Source organism: Mangifera indica, chromosome 18, assembly GCF_011075055.1.
Source record: "Mangifera indica cultivar Alphonso chromosome 18, CATAS_Mindica_2.1, whole genome shotgun sequence".
NCBI lineage: Eukaryota > Viridiplantae > Streptophyta > Magnoliopsida > Sapindales > Anacardiaceae > Mangifera > Mangifera indica.
In genome coordinates, this window is record NC_058154.1 from 4,303,395 (window position 1) to 4,321,528 (window position 18,134).

Here is an 18,134-nt window from a genome sequence, read left to right on the forward strand (position 1 = left end):
CAAACTTGAGAATGCAATATATCTTGGGTGGGAAATAGTCCTTTAGCCTTTAAATAAAGCCCAATGTAAGTTCAGTTTGAATCTAAAAGTCCAATTCGAACTTGAATTGGCAATAAGTTGTTAGATGAGTTGTTTGATCAAGTCTTTGAGATGGTCAATAGATGAATGGTGGCAGTTGTCTTTGGCGGAGAGTAGCTTTGCCAAGAAGTTGAAACTCATATGTTCTTTTTTATACTTTGCATTAAGTTTTTAACATGCAACAGTTGAGACTTAGACTCAGATAAGAACTCATTTTCAAGAGTGACCTATAGATCATGAACATGTTGACACTTGGATATTACCCTAACATGCATGCAGAGATTGAAGACAGAAGCTAACTCATTAACTGTTTATCAATCTTTTGCCAAAGCAAGTACTCAGGATTTGGCTTTTTGATGATTAATTGATCTTAAGTTTGAATTTGTATGTGTGGAGGAAGACAGGGTGAGAAACCTAGAAGGTGATTGTCTAGACCATGAGCACCAACAGTAAACAGGACTTGAGATCTCAAAAAATTGAAATTAGACTTATCAAGTTTGGGACTAATGGATTTTAAGTGAGAGGAGTAACTAGAGGTTCCTACACTAGTGGAGATACCTTCTGCAATAGAATTGGCTGAGTTTTCCATATGTAAAGTTATAAAGGCTTAACTGATTCAAGAAAACACACCAGGATCACAACTACAATACACCAACAAATAACAGTTATAAAGGCTTAACTGATTCAAAAAAAAAAAACACACCAGGATCACAACTACAATGCACCAACAAATAACAGTATAACCACTTGAATTATTATACAAACACTGTAACTAATAATAACATAAAATTGCAATTACAGGTGTTATAACCTACATCGGAGTTACATGACCTTGTTATACCAGAGGGACGAGGTTTTAAATAAATCTCCTCTTTCGTGCTAGTAGCACTGCACCATTGGGTTGTCGGTTTATGTAACTAGGAAGCAGATTACACATTGAATATACAACCAAGAGGCAAACAACACACACAAAAATATAACATCACAATAGACTAAAGTTTGAGTAAAGCAAGTTTTAATCTTGACATTAGAAACAAACACTGCAACTAATAAGAGCATAAAATTGTAATTCCATGTGTTATAACCATTGTTATAACCTGCATCAAAGTTATATGACCTTGTTATACCAGAGGGATGAGGTTTTAAATAAACATCCTCTTTCGTGCCAGTAGCACTACGCCCTCGGGTTGCTAGTTTATGTAACTAGGAAGCAAATTACACACTGATTATACTACCAAGAAACAAACAATGCACACAAAAAAATATAGCATCACAACAAACAAATTAGATAAAAAAACTTCAGCACGTTTTTAATCAACCAGATCTAAGGACTATAAGAGTATATTCTCATTAACATATCAACAAGTGCATCAGTATCGTTCAAGTCTTAAAGAAAATTAGGTAACGAGTTGTAACCAACCAGATCTGAACAATTACATACTAAAAACAGAACAAAAAAACATTCAAACATATTAAAATCACACAAATCTAAGAAAGAACATCAACACTAAGATAACATCCACATTATTAACACATCAACAATTGCATCAAGATTAGAAAAAAAATAAGTTAACAAGTTGTAATGAACTAGATTTGAAACTTTGCATTCAAGAAAAAAGGAACAAACAAAAAAATATTCTAGTATATTAGATGCAGACAAATCTAAGGAGACATCAGCACTAAGATGACATGCAAACACGTTGTAATGAACCAAATTTGACACTTTTGCATATTAAATGGACTAAAAAATATTCTAGTATATTCGATGCGCATGGATCTAAGAAGACACAACATTGAGATGGCATGCAAACACGTTGTAATAAACCATATCTAAAACTTTTGCATATTAAACAGACTAAAAATATTCTAGTATATTAGAATCACATGGATCTAAGAAGGCATCAATGTTGAGATACCACGCAAAAACAAGTAGTAATGAACCAAATCTGAAACTTTGCATATTGAAAAGACCAAAATTTTTTTCAAGTATATTAGAATCAAATGGATCTAAAAAGAAAGCACTGTAATAACATGCAAGTCTTATAGAGAACAAATCATTTGTTATCAAATAAACAAAAAACACAAATATATCTACAGAAAGAATCATTGTCATAGCGATTGTTCGTTGATACCTCAGCCCTTTTTGCTCCATAGGTCCAGATCTGGCGACGTGAGTCTTTAGCTTTGATACCATGATAAGATATGTGAGAAAAACAACTAGGGATTCATGTATCAAGATCTAACCCTAGTTTTGTGAAAGAGAATGGAAGAATGTGAAACAGAGAGAGTGAGGAACTCTCTGGAAACTTGTAGAAAGATAGAGAGTTTTGTTTTATTAACGCATTAAAAAGAAAATTACAAAGGACCACTGCCTTTTATATACGTGTGGTTAAAATACCAAGTAATGCCTTACTTGTTGACAAATAGTAGTTAAGTCCACTTTATTTACAAGTTAACATCTTAGTACCTCAGGTTTAATCACCTTGCAGTTACACCCTTATATTAACAGGTAGAAAAACTTTCTTCAACAGAATGTCTCCATTCTGAACCATCTGCAGACCAATTTTGTTTTCTATTTTTGTAGCCGTTAATCCAATAGCATTCTTCCTTACAATGTAGCTGAAACAATAAGCACAAGCACTCAACATATAAAGAAAATAATCATGCCCATATCCATATGAGATATGAGGAACTTTGATTGTCAAGATTAATGAAGTATTTCAAAAATGGTAGTTATATGAGATCTGAGAGTTTGGAACAATAAATGATTTTAATGTTGGCCAATGATATGTGTAATTCAGTTACTATATTATCTTCTTTATCAGCCCAATATTTTCCTAATACTTTTGGGTGGTTGGTAGAGGCCAAGAGTCATTTATATGTTACAATTTTCCATGTCTCATCTTTATTAGCATACTATTACTGTGGCCTCCAAGTTTGCCAATTCTTCAGGGTGGTTGTACCTCATACCCATATTGACTCAAAGTTCCATATTTGCCACAAATTCAGTTATGGACATTGAAACAACGGGCTATACAGATTCAAGCCATGTTCCTTAAGTGATGCCGAGCCCGTTAGTCTGTTGTTCAAACATTACTGCCACAAAATTCACTATTAGGGTATGTGAACAAGAGATTAATTATTGTTTCTCCACTTTCTCAATCATATCAAAGAGGAAAGAAAAATTTTGGAAAATAAGCAAATGGTTGAATATACAGTTGGGTCCATATTATTATCATCTACCTCGTCTGCCTTCTGGTGCTCTAATTTTCCTGTTGCTGAAACCTACAAATTTCTAATGGGCCAAAGGACTATTTCCCACCCAAGGTATGTTGCATTCCTAAGTTTCCTCCCTTTAACTTTGATAATCTCAAATATTTACCCATGAGCAGTTAAAATTAACAGAACTCTAACCCCTTGAAATTTTATCTCTTTTTGCCCCCCTAAACTTTAAAAACTAAAAGTTTCCCCTAGCCTAAGTTTAAAAAACAACAGTTTCACCCCAAGGTTTCGTTTTGAAACCTTTGACGTCATCTCCGGCTCCATTGCTGGCAACATCTCCCTCCCGAAGCATCATCTCCCTTTGGCAGTCTCTTTCCTCCCATTTGGAAGCCTAATAGGCGTCGGAGGAGCGGTGAAAGATGAAGAACTTTGTCGGGAAAGACGAAGTTGTTCGTCCTCTTAGACGAAGGCGAAACTGTCATCTTCGTTTGGGAAGACAAAGAGCTTCGTCTTCCACCGCTCCTCTGACATCGATCGGATATCCAAATGGGAGAAGAGAGACCACTGGAGGGAGAAGATGCTTCGGGAGGGAGAGGCCGCCGGCAATGGAGTTAGAGATGACGTCGGAGATTTCAAAACAAAACCTTAGGGTAAAACTGTCATTTTTAAAACTTAGGCTTAGAGAAACTTTTAGTTTTTAAAGTTTAAGGGGACAACAAGAGATTATATTTTAGTTTATTTTTAATATTATAGAGAAAATGACGATTTTACCTTTACTATCGTTAATTTTAACTGTTTATGAGTGAATATTTGAGATTATCAAAGTTAAAGGGGAAAAACTTGATAATGCAACATACCTTGGGTGGGAAATAGTCCTTTGGCCATTCTAATGGCCCATCTTAGCAAAAGAACAGATTTTGTAAATAAATTTCTATAGGCTTGGTCATGTGTTGTCTAGTGTCCATAATTCTATAATTGTGGGTCTTTTCTTTGTTAATAGGCGATGCTAATGAACTCGTTTACTGTAACAAAGGTCAATTATTACAGAAAAAGTTTTTAGCATGATGAAATAGTTATGGACTAACAATTTGAAAATAAAAACTAGAGAAAACCAAGCACTACCTTGCCTTTTCTCTTACTCTCTCAGCTGCCTTTCTCTAGCCTTCTTTCTTTCTTAGTAGTACTAAACAGAGGAGATATTTAATAGAAAGCAGTAAGTAGAAATAATTAATTAGGACCAATACTCCTTGCTCATGGGTTGTGATGCAGCTGCTGTCGTTTTGGATTTCAGTGATGACAGCTCGAAAGATTCTTCTTTGCTCTTCATGGTGTCATGTTTTAAATCTAAATGGTCTATGTCGCAACATTGCCAACCTCTCGTACCTGCTTCCTTTCCCGCGACTTGCTTTTGCAACAGACTATATACAGTGAACAATATCCTGCTGCTGCCATTGTTTTCCATAAACAAACATAGTTAATTAAGACCAACCATCATCCATTCTTCCTACTTTCCACTATTTTAATGATAAATTAAAGAGGTTTTTTAAGAAGTTCCTGTTCCCATCTCGACTATCTCCTCAAATTCCAAGTTAAAAATGAAAACTACATCCTTACTGAAAAAATATAAAATGCTTGAATCACTATCTATGGTGATGATGCTGTGCATCGATCCCGGCATCTCTCTCATACTCAGCGAGTGCTCTACCAAATGAGCCACAACCCCTTCGTGACGCTAAATATTTTATATATGTATAAAGTACTTTACAGCCTTTGACCTTGTCAGTAATTTGCAGGTATAAAACAAATTTTATATTTTGTTTGTTTGATACTGTAATACTGACTTCATTATGAATCCCTGAAACCATATTTTTTAACTAATAGTTAGAGAACACATGTAGATTTCGAAGCAAGCAAAATAACCCGTTGCACCGGATCCATATTCGTAACAACGGCTCCAAAAGCTATTCGATTGACCAGGCACAGTTGAAGTCCAGTTTAGCAAAGCGATGGAGCATCGGTTTGATTACTGAACATACAAAAAACTTTCAAATTTCACTCACTCCGACCAAGTACCAAACTAGACCCTTCAATCTCACTCAAAATTTCTCTTGTTTGCTCGATTCGCCATGTTTGCAAAACGATTCTTGCAGAAAGCCATACACCATGCTCAGGTGGATATATATATATATATATATATATATATATATATATATATATTTTTTTTTTGAATTTATTAATTCTATGTTTAATAACGTACCTTTGTTCGATCCGTTTTTTGTTTCAGCACATTTTACCGCAACATGGCAGTTTAACATCGGCAGATTTAGATTTACACATAGCCATCCACTATGGCATCCCATCAACGGCTTCGATTCTTGCTTTTGATCATATTCAACGGCTGTTAGCCATAGCTACGTTGTAAGTTCAAGTCTTATATTTATCTTGAACGGTTATGATTATTATTGGTTTATTTATTTATTTTATATGGTGATGGTGTGTTCATCATTTGGTAGGGATGGGAGGATTAAACTTATTGGTGGTGATAATATTGAAGGACTTCTCGTATCTCCAAATCAATTTCCTTACAAATATTTAGAGGTCTGTACACTTATATTTACTTCTGAATGGTAAGATATTAGTAATTAGAATTACATTGCACTTATGCAAAACTTAAGAGATATACAGCAGAATAATACTTTGAAGATCTGTGGCAGTTTCTACAAAACCAGGGCTTTTTAGTCGGTATCACAAATGATAATGAAATTCAGGTATTAGTTCTTCATTTCTTTAAACTTCCTTTTTATTTTTCTGTTGATGTAGTTGATTTACTCATGGTTTTAATTTGAGTGCAAAACTCCTATCTATTCTCGAATCTTGGGTATGTTTAGTTTGTATTCTATGATTTTAAAATTCTGCACTTTGAGATTAATTAATCATATGTTCATTGGGAAATCAAATTAGATGGATAGGGGCTAAATGACAACTATTTGGGCTGTGTATATATGTTAAATATTTATATAGTTGGTTATGTCTTGATTTTGGCAGGTTTGGAATCTAGAGAGTAGGTCCATAGCAAGTTGTTTACAATGGGAATCCAATATTACTGCTTTCTCTGTAATCAGTGGTTCACACTTCATGTATGTGTCAGCTACATGCTACTAAAGTTGTAAAATTGTCAGCTAGTTGGTTAAAAAATGGAAGTGATAGTAAAATTGTTATGTTTTTCATTTCATGCAGGTATATTGGAGATGAATATGGTTTGGTGTCTGTGTTGAAGTATGATGCTGATGGGGGAAGACTTATTCAGTTGCCATATGAGATATCTTCCAATTCACTGAGTGGTAATCTTCTTTTCTTCTAACTATTAATAATAAAGTTTGCTGGCCTTATGTTGCATAACAGTTATTAAGTAACCTATTGATATTTTTGCTTTGACTTGAAGTTTTTCACACTAAAAATTGATGATTGCTGATATTGGTTAATAAACCTTTTCAACCATTGCTTACTCTTCATGTATCTTAAGCTTAATTTTCTGTATGTTCCATATTTTATTTTGGGCCTACTAATCTTAAATAACTACATAATATTTTTGTGGTGTCCTTTGTCACAGAATTAGCTGGTTTTCCACTTCCTAATCACCACCCTGTTGTAGGAGTTCTGCCCCAACCGTCTTCTTCCGGAAATAGGCAAGATATACTTAAATTATCTTAAGTATGATTCTGATCATGGATGTGAAATTTAAAAAAAGGGCTAATTTATTATTTTCATTACCGTTACTTTGATGACCTTTCTTGGAATGCTGTGACAATAATTTGTGTTGATAATGTCAGACATAACTTGGTGGTGAGCTGTAAATGTTTGTTCCTTTAGACTTAAATATTTATTGGTACATATTTTTGTTATATAGGATACAGGGTTACTTTTTAACTCATAATGTTGTTCTCCTATTTTATATAGGCATCAGTTCTATATCTTGTATAGCAAATTTATTTGCTGTGTTTCCATATCTGAAGCTTCTGATATGGATATTTTTCATCTTAATCTCTTGAAATGTTTATCAAAAAGAGATGGATTCCAAATATTTCGTTTTAGCACCCAAATTATACCCCATTCATGTTTCTATTAAAATTGAAATTTAGTAGCCTTTCTGTGTAATGACTGGATCGAAACTATAAAAGTAACAGATTAAAGTGAAGTCTGATACACGTGTAAGTTTTGGACTGATTGTAGTAATCTGCTTACAGTATAAGCAGGTGAAGAATGATATGTGTCTCAGTGTGTATATAAAAACCCTATCATGTTGTTATGTGCTGAATGAGATCTAGCTCTTTGTCTTTATCAGTGTGTACTATGGCCACTTCCTTATTAGGATGATATAACAATGAGGTTATATGGTATATCAGACTATAATAGAAAAGCCATTAATGTGTATATAAAAGCCCCATTAATTTGTTATGCCCTGAATGAGATCTAGCTCTGTCTTTATCGGTATGTACTATGGCCATTTCCGTACTCGCATGATATAGCGATGAGGTAATATGGTGTATCAAACTATACTTAAATAGAAAAGCTATTTAAAAAACCATTTTTTCCCTCTCTATTTGATTCTGCTACATAACTTTTGCAGAGTCCTAATTGCATACGAGAACGGATTAATGATTCTTTGGGATGTTTTTGAAGCTAAAATTCTTTTTGTTGGAGGTGGTAAGGCACTCCAATTGAAGGATGGAGTTGTTGATTCTCTGAGTGAAGTAGATTCTAATCTTCCAGATGGTATACATGAGCATCATTTACAAGAAAAAGAAATAAGTGCTCTTTGTTGGGCATCATCAAATGGGTCCATTCTTGCAGTTGGGTACATAGATGGAGATATCTTGTTTTGGAATACATCATGTTTTGGCTCTACTAAAGGTCAACAAACAGGATCAAGCAACAATGTTATAAAGCTAGAATTATCTTCTGCTGAAAGGAGACTCCCTATTATTGTCTTACACTGGTCCTTTGACAATGAATCCCGCACTAAAAGTAATGGTCGGCTGTTTGTCTATGGTGGTGATGAGATAGGATCTGAAGAAGTTCTTACGGTGTGTAATGTAGCATGGTGTCTATTGGATAAAGTTTTTGCAAACTATAAACAATTTTGCATGCATGATTATATTTTAAAAAGGTGTGATATCTTGTAGATAGATGTAAATTTATCATTCATTGATATATTGTTGAAAGATGAAATAAATTGCTTAAGAAGATGAATCATTTCTCAAAAGGCTGATGAATTTTTACACAAATACTAATTATTTACATTATTCATCCCTTTTTACCATAACATTTATGTATAATTGTCATGTTTTCCTTGTTAATGCTTTAAAATATAATTGGTATATTTAGTTTCTACAATTTGGTAAGGATTTTGGCTTTATTAGATTAATGTTATATGTCTATCTTTCCAGTATGGCAGTTGCTCTTATTACTTGATCGTGCTATTACAGGTTTTGAGTCTTGAATGGTCATCTGGGATGGAGGCTTTAACATGTGTTGGCCGCATGGACCTTACACTCAGTGGCTCTTTTGCAGACATGATTTTGTTACCAACTCTTGGGGCAAAAGGGGGTAGTCACAAAGCTGAACTTTTTGTATTGACAAGTCCTGGGCAACTGCATCTTTATGATGATGCTGGCTTGTCTACCGCACTGTCTCATCAAGAGAAGAAACCATCTGTCTCTGCAGTTGAATATCCTGGGGTGATACCAACAGTTGATCCAATAATGACTGCAGCAAAGTTTATTGCATTAATGACGGGTGACAACTCATCAAAAGGTCTGTCAGTAGTATCTATATCAGTCATTCATGATTAATTATCTTATCTGGTTTAGTTGTCTGTTAATTTTCTGTTATGGACTCCATTTCTTTTGTATATGTTTCAGTAGCCTCTTTTATGAAATTTTGCTCATCACCTATCCTAGCTGATCAAGCTAAGTGGCCTTTGACTGGAGGTGTAACCAGTCAATCGTCTGTCACCAAAGATCACAATGTTGATAAGGTATATGTGGCTGGTTATCAAGATGGAACTGTTCGGATATGGGATGCCACATGCTCTGTCCTGAAACTTATGTTTATTCTAGAGGGAGAGGTTAGAGTTCCATCCATTATTTTGGTCCTTAGAGATAAAAGACATTCTTTATAGCAAGTAATTAATTATTATATGCAGGTGCAAGGTATAGAAGTGGCTGGCTCTAGTGCACCAGTATCAAATTTGAATTTCTGTTTCCATAATTCAAGTTTGGTTGTTGGCAATGAATGCGGTCTGGTCAGAAAATTTTTAGTGGGTTATCTTTTTGAAACAATATAATTGGGTGCTATATTTACCTTTCTGTCATCTTCACTTCTGTAGATTCGTCTGTATAACCTCAATGGCAGCTCAGATGACACGAGTTTTCACTTTGTCTCAAAAACTAAACATGAAGGTAATTTATAGATGTATCTATTCAAGCACACTTGGCTTTTTAATATGTTACTGCCTTTTCTGGGAATTATTTGAGAGTAAGATTTGAAGTTTCATTCTGGCATGAGATAATCTTTCAATATATTGTAGTAAAATATATGATGTTAAGAACCAAATATGAATTTCAAAGAGTTGTTCATTTATTATCACTGATTAATTTATATATGAACAGCACATAGGATGACACATCACTTGAGATGAGAGTTGGGATAACTTTTAGGATGTGTGGATTATTGTTTTAATTAATGCCAACCATGAAAGGCTTTCTCCTTGGTGACTATTCGATCTGATTTCATCAAACTCTATTCAGCTCATTCTGAATGTATTCTACTTTTCTCGTTTGCTTACATGTTCGGAAGTTTCTCTGTGGTCATTTCACTGCTGAAGAATTATTTCATCTCTTGGTCATTATTAAAGATTCTTGAGATACTTATATTTTGAGATGTCTTTTTTCTCTTGAAGTGACATTGTTTAATTTCTCACAGTCTGCATGTTGCCCAAGGGGAGAGGACCTCACTGTGGAGCTGTTTTTTCTTTTGTCAATTCCCCTGTTCGAGCCCTGCAGTTTACAAATAGCGGAGCTAAACTTGCTGTGGGATTTGAATGTGGTCATGTGAGAATTATCTTAGCACTTGTTTATTTTACATTGTCTGTTCTTGCTATAATAAGCCAGGATCTGTTTTCTATTCAGGTTAATTTTTGAATTGATGGTTGGATTTCAGGTTGCAGTGGTTGACATGAGTTTCTTATCTTTAATGTTCATCACTGACTGCACTTCTGGCTATAGCTCTCTTCCCATTGTTTCAATGATTTGGACAGAATATGGAAATAAATACAGCCTTGTAAAAACCCCAAATCATTCAGAAACAAAAGTTCCAGTCAATCCTGAAGATGAAGTAATCTTCATCTTATTCAAGGATTCAAAGCTTCGAATTATTGACGGTGCTACCGGGAACATAATATGTTCCCAACCATGGCACTTGAAGAAAGAAGCAACTGCAATTTCCATGTACATTATTGGTGTGTGCTCTTTTCATCTGGGAAGTTATTAAGATATTATATATTTGATTACATCTGAGAATATTGTAAAATCCTAGAATTTTTGTTGAATTTCAGAGGAACCTACAGTGTCTGGCTTTAACACTGAAAAGCAACCTGTGCAGTCTGGCAAGAGTAACAGCACTGAAAATGATCTAGTGCCTGATGCTACTTCAATTGAAACTAATTCACATGAGACAGAGCTTCTCTCTTCTTTAGGAATTGAATGTTCAGGAGAAATATTATCAGATGGACTAGTGTTGCTTTGTTGTGAAGATTCACTGCACTTGTACTCCAAAAAATCCATGATTCAGGTGCTTCTGTTACCTTTATTAAATTTTAAATTCAATATTATTATGCTTATGTTTGCACACTCGGGTGATATGATTCTATAGGGAAACAATAAAAGTGTTCATAAAGTGAAGTACGCAAAACCTTGCTGTTGGAGCACAACCTTTAACAAAGATGGGGAATTGTGTGGACTGCTGTCACTGTTTCAGACTGGAGTAGTTGAAATTAGGTACACATGATAGCTCATCCTTTTTTGTGCTCACATTGCACAAAAAAGAAAAAATCAGAAGTTTTGATTCTAAGTTATTATTTCACGTATTGACACGTTTGAATTCCAATGTTAGCAATAGAAATTTTGTGTCCTCTCCTAATCATGATATCACATCCAATTAGCTGAATTTTTCATCAAATGATTCATGTCATTGCTTTCTGTTTTTGTGTAGATCTTTACCTGATTTAGAATTGGTGAAGGAGACTTCCTTAATGTCAATTTTGAGATGGAGTTTCAAGGCAAACATGGATAAGACAATTACTGCGGATAATGGACAGATAGCTCTGGTAATGTTTTTTTGGAATTTTCAAAATTTGTAAAATCCATTTTTTAAATACTATGGGCATGCTTAAATTAATAAAACATGTTCAAGAAAACTTTGATCACTTTACACCACTAAAATTAAATATCGATTCTACATTTCTTCGAATCTGCATGTTTTCTATTAGTCATTACTCACTTAATAATTTGTCTGTTATTGAGGATTAAATAGGTAAATGGATCTGAAGTGGCTTTCATCCATCTATTAGATGCTGAAAATAATGTCAGGTGACCTGCTATCTTTTTAGCATGCTGTGATGGAAGTTTAAACTTTGGCATAAGGATTAGGAACAAAATTCTAAAAGACTATCATTGTTCTAGGTTTCTGGAGTCTTTGCCTTGTCTTCATGATAAAGTTCTTGAAGCTGCTGCAGATGCAGCCTTTACTGTCTCTTCAAATCAGAAGAAAAAACAGGTTCAAGGATTCAGATCTATTTTCTTTAATTATTTTTTTGTTAAAAATTATGATTTTCTTATGTAGCTAGCTTATCTTTGTTGCAGCAGGGCAATGCACCAGGGATTCTTAACAGTATTGTCAAAGGCTTTAAGGTGGGGAAGGATATCCATACTGTGGATATTAGTACAGCTCCTAAGTCCAGTTTTACTCATTTAGAAGGACTATTTTTGAAGCTCCCGTTCCCAGACTCATCTCCTGCTGTAACAAATGATGAGAAAGTAGTGGAGCTAGATATAGGTTCTGTCCAACCTCTCAACATAATTTTTTTTTTTTTTTGTTTTTGTTTGTTCTTTGCTCACTGTGTGCATTTATTCTGGTACAGATGATATTGAAATAGATGAAACACCGTCTCTGGAAGCCACTTCATCTCATGAAGTAGCTCCCATGAGGAAAGGTAAATTTGACTTTCATTTCATAATTTCTTTGTAAATTTGGACTACAACAGGTTAATAAAATTCTTGTGGAAGTGCAGATAAGGGAACAGATAGGGAAAGATTATTAGATGGACCTGATCATGCAAAACCTAAACTGAGGACATATGAAGAAATTATTGCTAAATATAGAAAACCAGAGGTAACGTTAGATGATTTAGTTTTCCAAGAGACAGCAGTTCAAATGAACAATGCCATCTAATGACTGATTTCAGGATGCCTCTTCTGCTGCTGCACATGCAAGAAACAAACTTGTAGAGAGGCAAGAGAAATTGGAGGTAAGGATTAAGGCTTTCCAACTCATATTATATTTGTAGATAAAAATGTTTCGCACAATTTTCTTTTGTCTAAATTTTTGTTGAGTGGGGATGATGAAATAGAAGATAAGGTGTCGAATTGAAATGGTAAAATAGGAAGCAAGTGTAGAAACATAACCTAGTGAGATTGCATTTGGATTGGTTTTGAAGGCATGTAGGGAGAGAGAGAATTTGAACAAAAGAATTTATTGAATTACTATTAGAGAAAAATTTTAGTGACTAAATTTATGAACTTTCATCTTGTTGTATCCTTGTAGATTAACATGCCAGTAGTATGTTCTGATTACCTTTCTAAACAAGCTATTGCTCTGTTAATTCTGCCAGAGGATTAGCAGACGAACTGCAGAGTTGCAAAGTGGGGCAGAAGATTTTGCGTCATTAGCAAATGAGCTTGTTAAGACAATGGAAAATCGAAAATGGTGGCAAATATGAATATAATCCTTATAAAAAAACTCGCTTGTGCTTTGACTGTTCTAATCCTGGAGATTGGAGCCATGGGAAATCATTGAGTTGCCCTGAAAATGTAATGGACCTCTGACTAAGAATATGAACTTGATGCTGTAAGTTGTGTGACTAAATTTTCGCCACGAGTGATGTAAAATTTATACATTCAAGCAACTCCTTGGAAGGAAGGCAATCTTGCTTTATTCAGTAAGGTGGGCCAATTTCCATGATTAGTCATCAGCAATGGCACTAGGAGTGTTGCACTGGTCTTCAATTGTAAGTATCATGTTCCATTGCATTTACTGTTAATAACTAAATTTTTTCAGCAAAAAATCTTAATATAATTCAGCGTTTGCTCCTTAATGATCATTAGGTTAGATGCCTCAAGTCATCATAGTGTCATCTTTTCCTTTCTCATAGTAACTCAACAAAGTAGCTGCTGCCGTCTGTTGGGGATCGAACCCACGACCACGGGGTTAAAGGCTACCTGCTCTACTGCAGAGCTGAGACAGCTTGATGGCATATGCAATCTTTGTAAGGTGAGAACTGTGTAAATCACATTGCAGAATTGTCGAAGGTAAGCCATTCAGGAAATATTATATAATAGTTTATGGACTCCAGTAGAACAGCCTCAGCCTTTTTCAAATGTCTACGTTGGGATTCTTGGTAAATGAAGATGGAACTCCATCGAGAACAACGAAAAAAACCCACCATCTCTAACGATAAATATACAAAGATGGAAAAATGAAGGAAAAGCCGAACCGCAAATGCATCCTTGAGTCTATAATCTGCTACAAAATGTCGGTTCTATTGTTGAAAAGCCAACACTATATGTTGCTGAGGCATTAGGACCAGATTTCTCTTCCATTTCCACCAAAAACTGTTAAATTAGCAAGCTTTGTGCTGACTAGTTCCCGCACTTCAAATTCGCTTGGAAATCTATCTTCCATCAGCTTTGAGAAAATCTGCAGCATTAAGGACATAACTATGAGAAACTAATAGGCTTTACTAAGGCCTAAAATGAGCCATTTGAAGCTGATTACCAAATCACCATTACAGATTACTTCAAAAGCTCCAGAATTCTGAAGATGGGATTGAATAAAATTTCCGAAAAACCAAGTGCTAGCAATGGTGCCATATCTATTGGCACGCAAGGAATGATACCAGTGGGGTGGTGTCATATATCCTAACTGTGGAAAAATATGTTCACCTCCCATTATGATTACAATAACTCCTAGTTGAAAAATGGTTATTACTTTGCTCAGCACACGTTTCAGAAGCGGAGGAGGGTGGTTTCCAAGAGCTACATGAATCCCAGGAAATGATGCTTCAAGCATATGCTTCATTGTAACTGCATGTCCTCTGTCAAAACCACCATTAATTCTTCTCAAGCTAATTTGTCATTCAACTTTCCTCCATTATTTAAAATGTATATATATTTGCTTGATTTAAAAAAAATTAAACATTGGAGAGAATGAGTGAACCTGTAAGAAGAAGAACAGAAGTTAATTTCAACAATGCAGCCAACGCCTATCCCAGATCCACTGCTGCTGTGGGGTTTCAGCATTTCATCAAAATCCTCAACGTTTATCCATTTATTATACAGTATATACGCACAAATGACAAGTGCAAAAAAGAAAATGTACAAAAAATGCATGATTTATATATTGGTTTGTAATTAAATAAAACTGGGTAATTTGTAAGTGCAGTTGTTGAATAGGTTATGGTTTATTTAGGTATACCGAGAGGTCCACAAGTTTGCAGCAAGAGTCAAGGGTTGCTATTTGTTCTCCCATCTCGTGGCCCTGTATGTTCCTCTAATCACGTGCGGCTTACGCACACCACCGACCGATCCGTACCAATTAAATTTAAAGAACAGGTCAAACACTTCTGTTTGTCCAAGTGGAACTATCCAACGCCAATTAAAATGCTAAGTATTAACTCACTTGCTGACTCGTTTCGTTTGTAAAATCTTGCGTAAGCCCTTGTCCGAGTTCTGGGCAAGTTCTTTATATAACAGTGAAAATACAAAAGCTATTATTATTATTATTATTATTATTATTTACTTCAACAAAGTGAGAGAAAATGAAAATAACATTTTGAGGAATTTCTTACTGTTGTCTTAAGCCTTTCCTTCGTTTTTTTTTTTTTTTGGAGACGGACTCAGAGGCTTGAACTGTCGTGTTATCTTCTTCTGGGTCGTCTCCAATGGCGAGTTTTATCATCACGGAATGTAGTTTAAGGCCTCTCCCACAAGTTCTTTTTCCTAAACGAAGAATTGGAGTGAACCCAACAAAGGCCGGATTTTTACACTCAAGCAACTCTCTAACAGATCTAAAGTATTCTATTAATTTTTCCAGGGATTTTTCAAGGGACAGAAATTGGGGGCTAAAAGTGAGTGCCCCTTTGAGAGTAGATACATTAGATGAAGATGAGGGGGAAGATAGAATCAATCCTGTTAATGGGATTGAAAATAAAGAAGAAGGAGAAGCTGAATTTAATCCTGGGGCGCCCCCTCCTTTTAAGCTTGCTGATATTAGAGCCGCAATACCAAAGCATTGTTGGGTGAAAGATCCATGGAGGTCTATGAGCTATGTTGTTAGAGATGTTGTGGCAGCTTTTGGCTTGGCTGCCATCGCCGCTTATCTTAACAACTGGGTTGTTTGGCCTTTGTACTGGGCTGCTCAAGGAACCATGTTTTGGGCTCTTTTTGTGCTTGGTCATGACTGGTAATGATATGTCTTTTGTTTTTTCTTTATAAATCTCTTGGCCCTATTCCTTAGTTATACTTTGGATATTAATCTTCGGATTTGAATATGCAGTGGTCATGGAAGCTTTTCCAATAATCCTAAGTTGAATTCTGTAGTGGGACATTTGCTGCATTCTTCAATTCTGGTTCCTTATCATGGATGGTATACTCCTGATTGATTTAATTTATTCTAATTTGTGAGAATAACCTTCTGTATTAATAATCTTAGTATCATCTTGTTATGCTTTTTTGAAGTTTATCATATTCTGGATAGAGGCCTTAGAGGTATCTCTGATATATGCTATGATTAAATTCGCAGGAGAATCAGCCACAGAACTCATCATCAAAATCATGGCCATGTTGAGAATGATGAATCATGGCACCCTGTTAGTTATATCCTCTGTTTTTGTTCTGGCATCTTACTGTCTGTAATTCTATTTCTTCTTCAAGTTTCAAAGTAAATATTTCCCTGTCTATTTTTTGCAGTTGTCTGAGAAAATATACAAAAATTTGGATAAAGCTACAAGAATTTTGCGTTTCACTCTGCCATTTCCCATGCTTGCATACCCATTTTATCTCGTAAGTATCTGGTATATTTTTTTATCAATAAATGATTGAGCACAAACTTAAGGCTATAAATAATTTGAAGAAATTAGCTGCTGGAGCTGAATATAATTTTTATTACAAATTACAGTGGAATAGAAGTCCTGGGAAGAGTGGTTCTCACTTTGATCCAAACAGCGATTTGTTTGTCCCAAGTGAAAGGGAAGATGTGATCACTTCTACCTTATGTTGGACGGCCATGGCTGCTTTGCTAGTGGGTTTATCCTTTGTATTGGGCCCTATGCAAATGCTTAAACTCTACGGCATCCCATACTGGGTATGTCTCATTTGTCTCTAACTCGAGAAATAAGAAAAATAGCAAGTTTTGATCCCCAGTCAAAGAATGCAATTTTAACAAGACTTTGCTTCATTTATAGGTTTTTGTTATGTGGTTGGATTTGGTGACATATTTGCATCACCATGGTCACGGAGAAAAGCTCCCCTGGTATCGTGGGAAGGTAGGAGTTTGTTAGCCTAATGCATCTTTTTTTAAGCTTGCTTGATTTTTGTGTTTCTGGAACTTAACATTTGGGAAATTTGCTAGTCTCAACTGCCTTTGTATTTTGCTTAAGCAACTTTTTGTGATACCATAGAACAAAAAAAAAAAAAAAAAAAAAAAAAAAGGCCATAGAAATTTTCATGTTGAATTCCTCCTGGCTTATACTGTACAGGAGTGGAGCTATTTGAGAGGAGGGCTTACAACGCTTGATCGAGATTATGGATGGATTAATAACATCCACCATGATATTGGAACCCATGTCATTCACCATCTCTTCCCACAGATACCACACTACCATTTAGTGGAAGCAGTAAGTATATCACTTCAACTGAGTAAACCAGTTTTATTATCAACTTTTGAGAAACAATTTGTTTTGCATCTTTCCTAATTATTTAAAATGTGAAAACTGTGTAGACTGAGGCTGCTAAACCGGTACTTGGAAAATATTATCGCAAGCCTAGTAAATCAGGACCTCTACCTCTCCACCTAATTGGAAGTTTGATCAGAAGTTTGAAAAAAGATCATTATGTCAGTGATAATGGCGATGTTGTGTACTACCGGACCGACCCAAAGCTGAAGTGCTCATCCAGATGAGCTTAAAGCTTTCATATATAGCGTTTCTCAGCCAATGCGGTGATGGGTAGCAAGCTCTTTATCTTGAATTAGTATTGCTTGAACTTGAGCAATCAGAGAGGTTGTATTGACATGTTATGAACTCCTGCAGTGATATGAAGAGGAGTGATACCCAAAAGACAGATTATTTAGGCAGAAGAGACGTGAGGTGTTGTTCTTAAAATTCTGAAGGGAAAGTGTATATTAAATCCTGAAGATTTATTTAGGTCTTGAGCATTATTTATTCATGGATTATTTGGTCAAAACCTGAAATTATATGAAAAGGTGATGTTTTTACCCAA

The 18,134-nt window shown here is 35.2% G+C and overlaps 3 protein-coding genes across 7 annotated transcripts; 2 read left to right on the plus strand and 1 right to left on the minus strand.

The window, feature by feature from the left end:
* The first annotated feature begins 5,139 nt into the window (after nt 1-5,139).
* On the plus strand, nt 5,140-13,989 carry LOC123201555. 4 transcript variants are annotated; one of them, XM_044617112.1, is made up of 25 exons: nt 5,140-5,471; nt 5,585-5,718; nt 5,814-5,898; nt 6,015-6,068; nt 6,346-6,437; nt 6,538-6,641; nt 6,911-6,986; nt 7,928-8,384; nt 8,787-9,114; nt 9,222-9,427; nt 9,506-9,604; nt 9,689-9,761; nt 10,285-10,412; nt 10,522-10,819; nt 10,916-11,151; nt 11,233-11,357; nt 11,572-11,686; nt 11,893-11,948; nt 12,042-12,135; nt 12,222-12,414; nt 12,500-12,571; nt 12,650-12,750; nt 12,824-12,886; nt 13,250-13,645; nt 13,743-13,989. In XM_044617112.1, the coding sequence occupies exons 1-24, from the start codon at nt 5,427-5,429 to the stop codon at nt 13,355-13,357; spliced, it is 3,342 nt and encodes a 1,113-aa protein (XP_044473047.1). In that variant the 5' UTR covers nt 5,140-5,426; the 3' UTR covers nt 13,358-13,645; nt 13,743-13,989. The 4 variants fall into 4 exon arrangements, with proteins under 4 accessions (XP_044473047.1, XP_044473048.1, XP_044473049.1 ...); XM_044617113.1 differs by having other exon boundaries at nt 12,225-12,414; XM_044617114.1 differs by having other exon boundaries at nt 9,225-9,427.
* Nucleotides 13,990-14,135: 146 nt separating this feature from the next.
* On the minus strand, nt 14,136-15,288 carry LOC123201557 (selT-like protein). Of its 2 annotated transcripts, none has more exons than XM_044617119.1 (3): nt 14,854-15,288; nt 14,626-14,731; nt 14,136-14,334 (listed from the first exon to the last, which is right to left on the minus strand). In XM_044617119.1, exons 1-3 carry the CDS (start codon nt 15,024-15,026, stop codon nt 14,215-14,217), a joined length of 399 nt encoding a protein of 132 aa, XP_044473054.1. In that variant the 5' UTR covers nt 15,027-15,288; the 3' UTR covers nt 14,136-14,214. The 2 variants fall into 2 exon arrangements, with proteins under 2 accessions (XP_044473054.1, XP_044473052.1); XM_044617117.1 differs by having other exon boundaries at nt 14,413-14,731.
* Nucleotides 15,289-15,430: 142 nt separating this feature from the next.
* Nucleotides 15,431-18,134, plus strand: LOC123201556 (omega-3 fatty acid desaturase, chloroplastic-like). Its single transcript, XM_044617116.1, has 8 exons — nt 15,431-16,098; nt 16,192-16,281; nt 16,438-16,504; nt 16,605-16,697; nt 16,813-16,998; nt 17,099-17,179; nt 17,393-17,530; nt 17,635-18,134. Exons 1-8 carry the CDS (start codon nt 15,578-15,580, stop codon nt 17,812-17,814), a joined length of 1,356 nt encoding a protein of 451 aa, XP_044473051.1. The 5' UTR covers nt 15,431-15,577; the 3' UTR covers nt 17,815-18,134.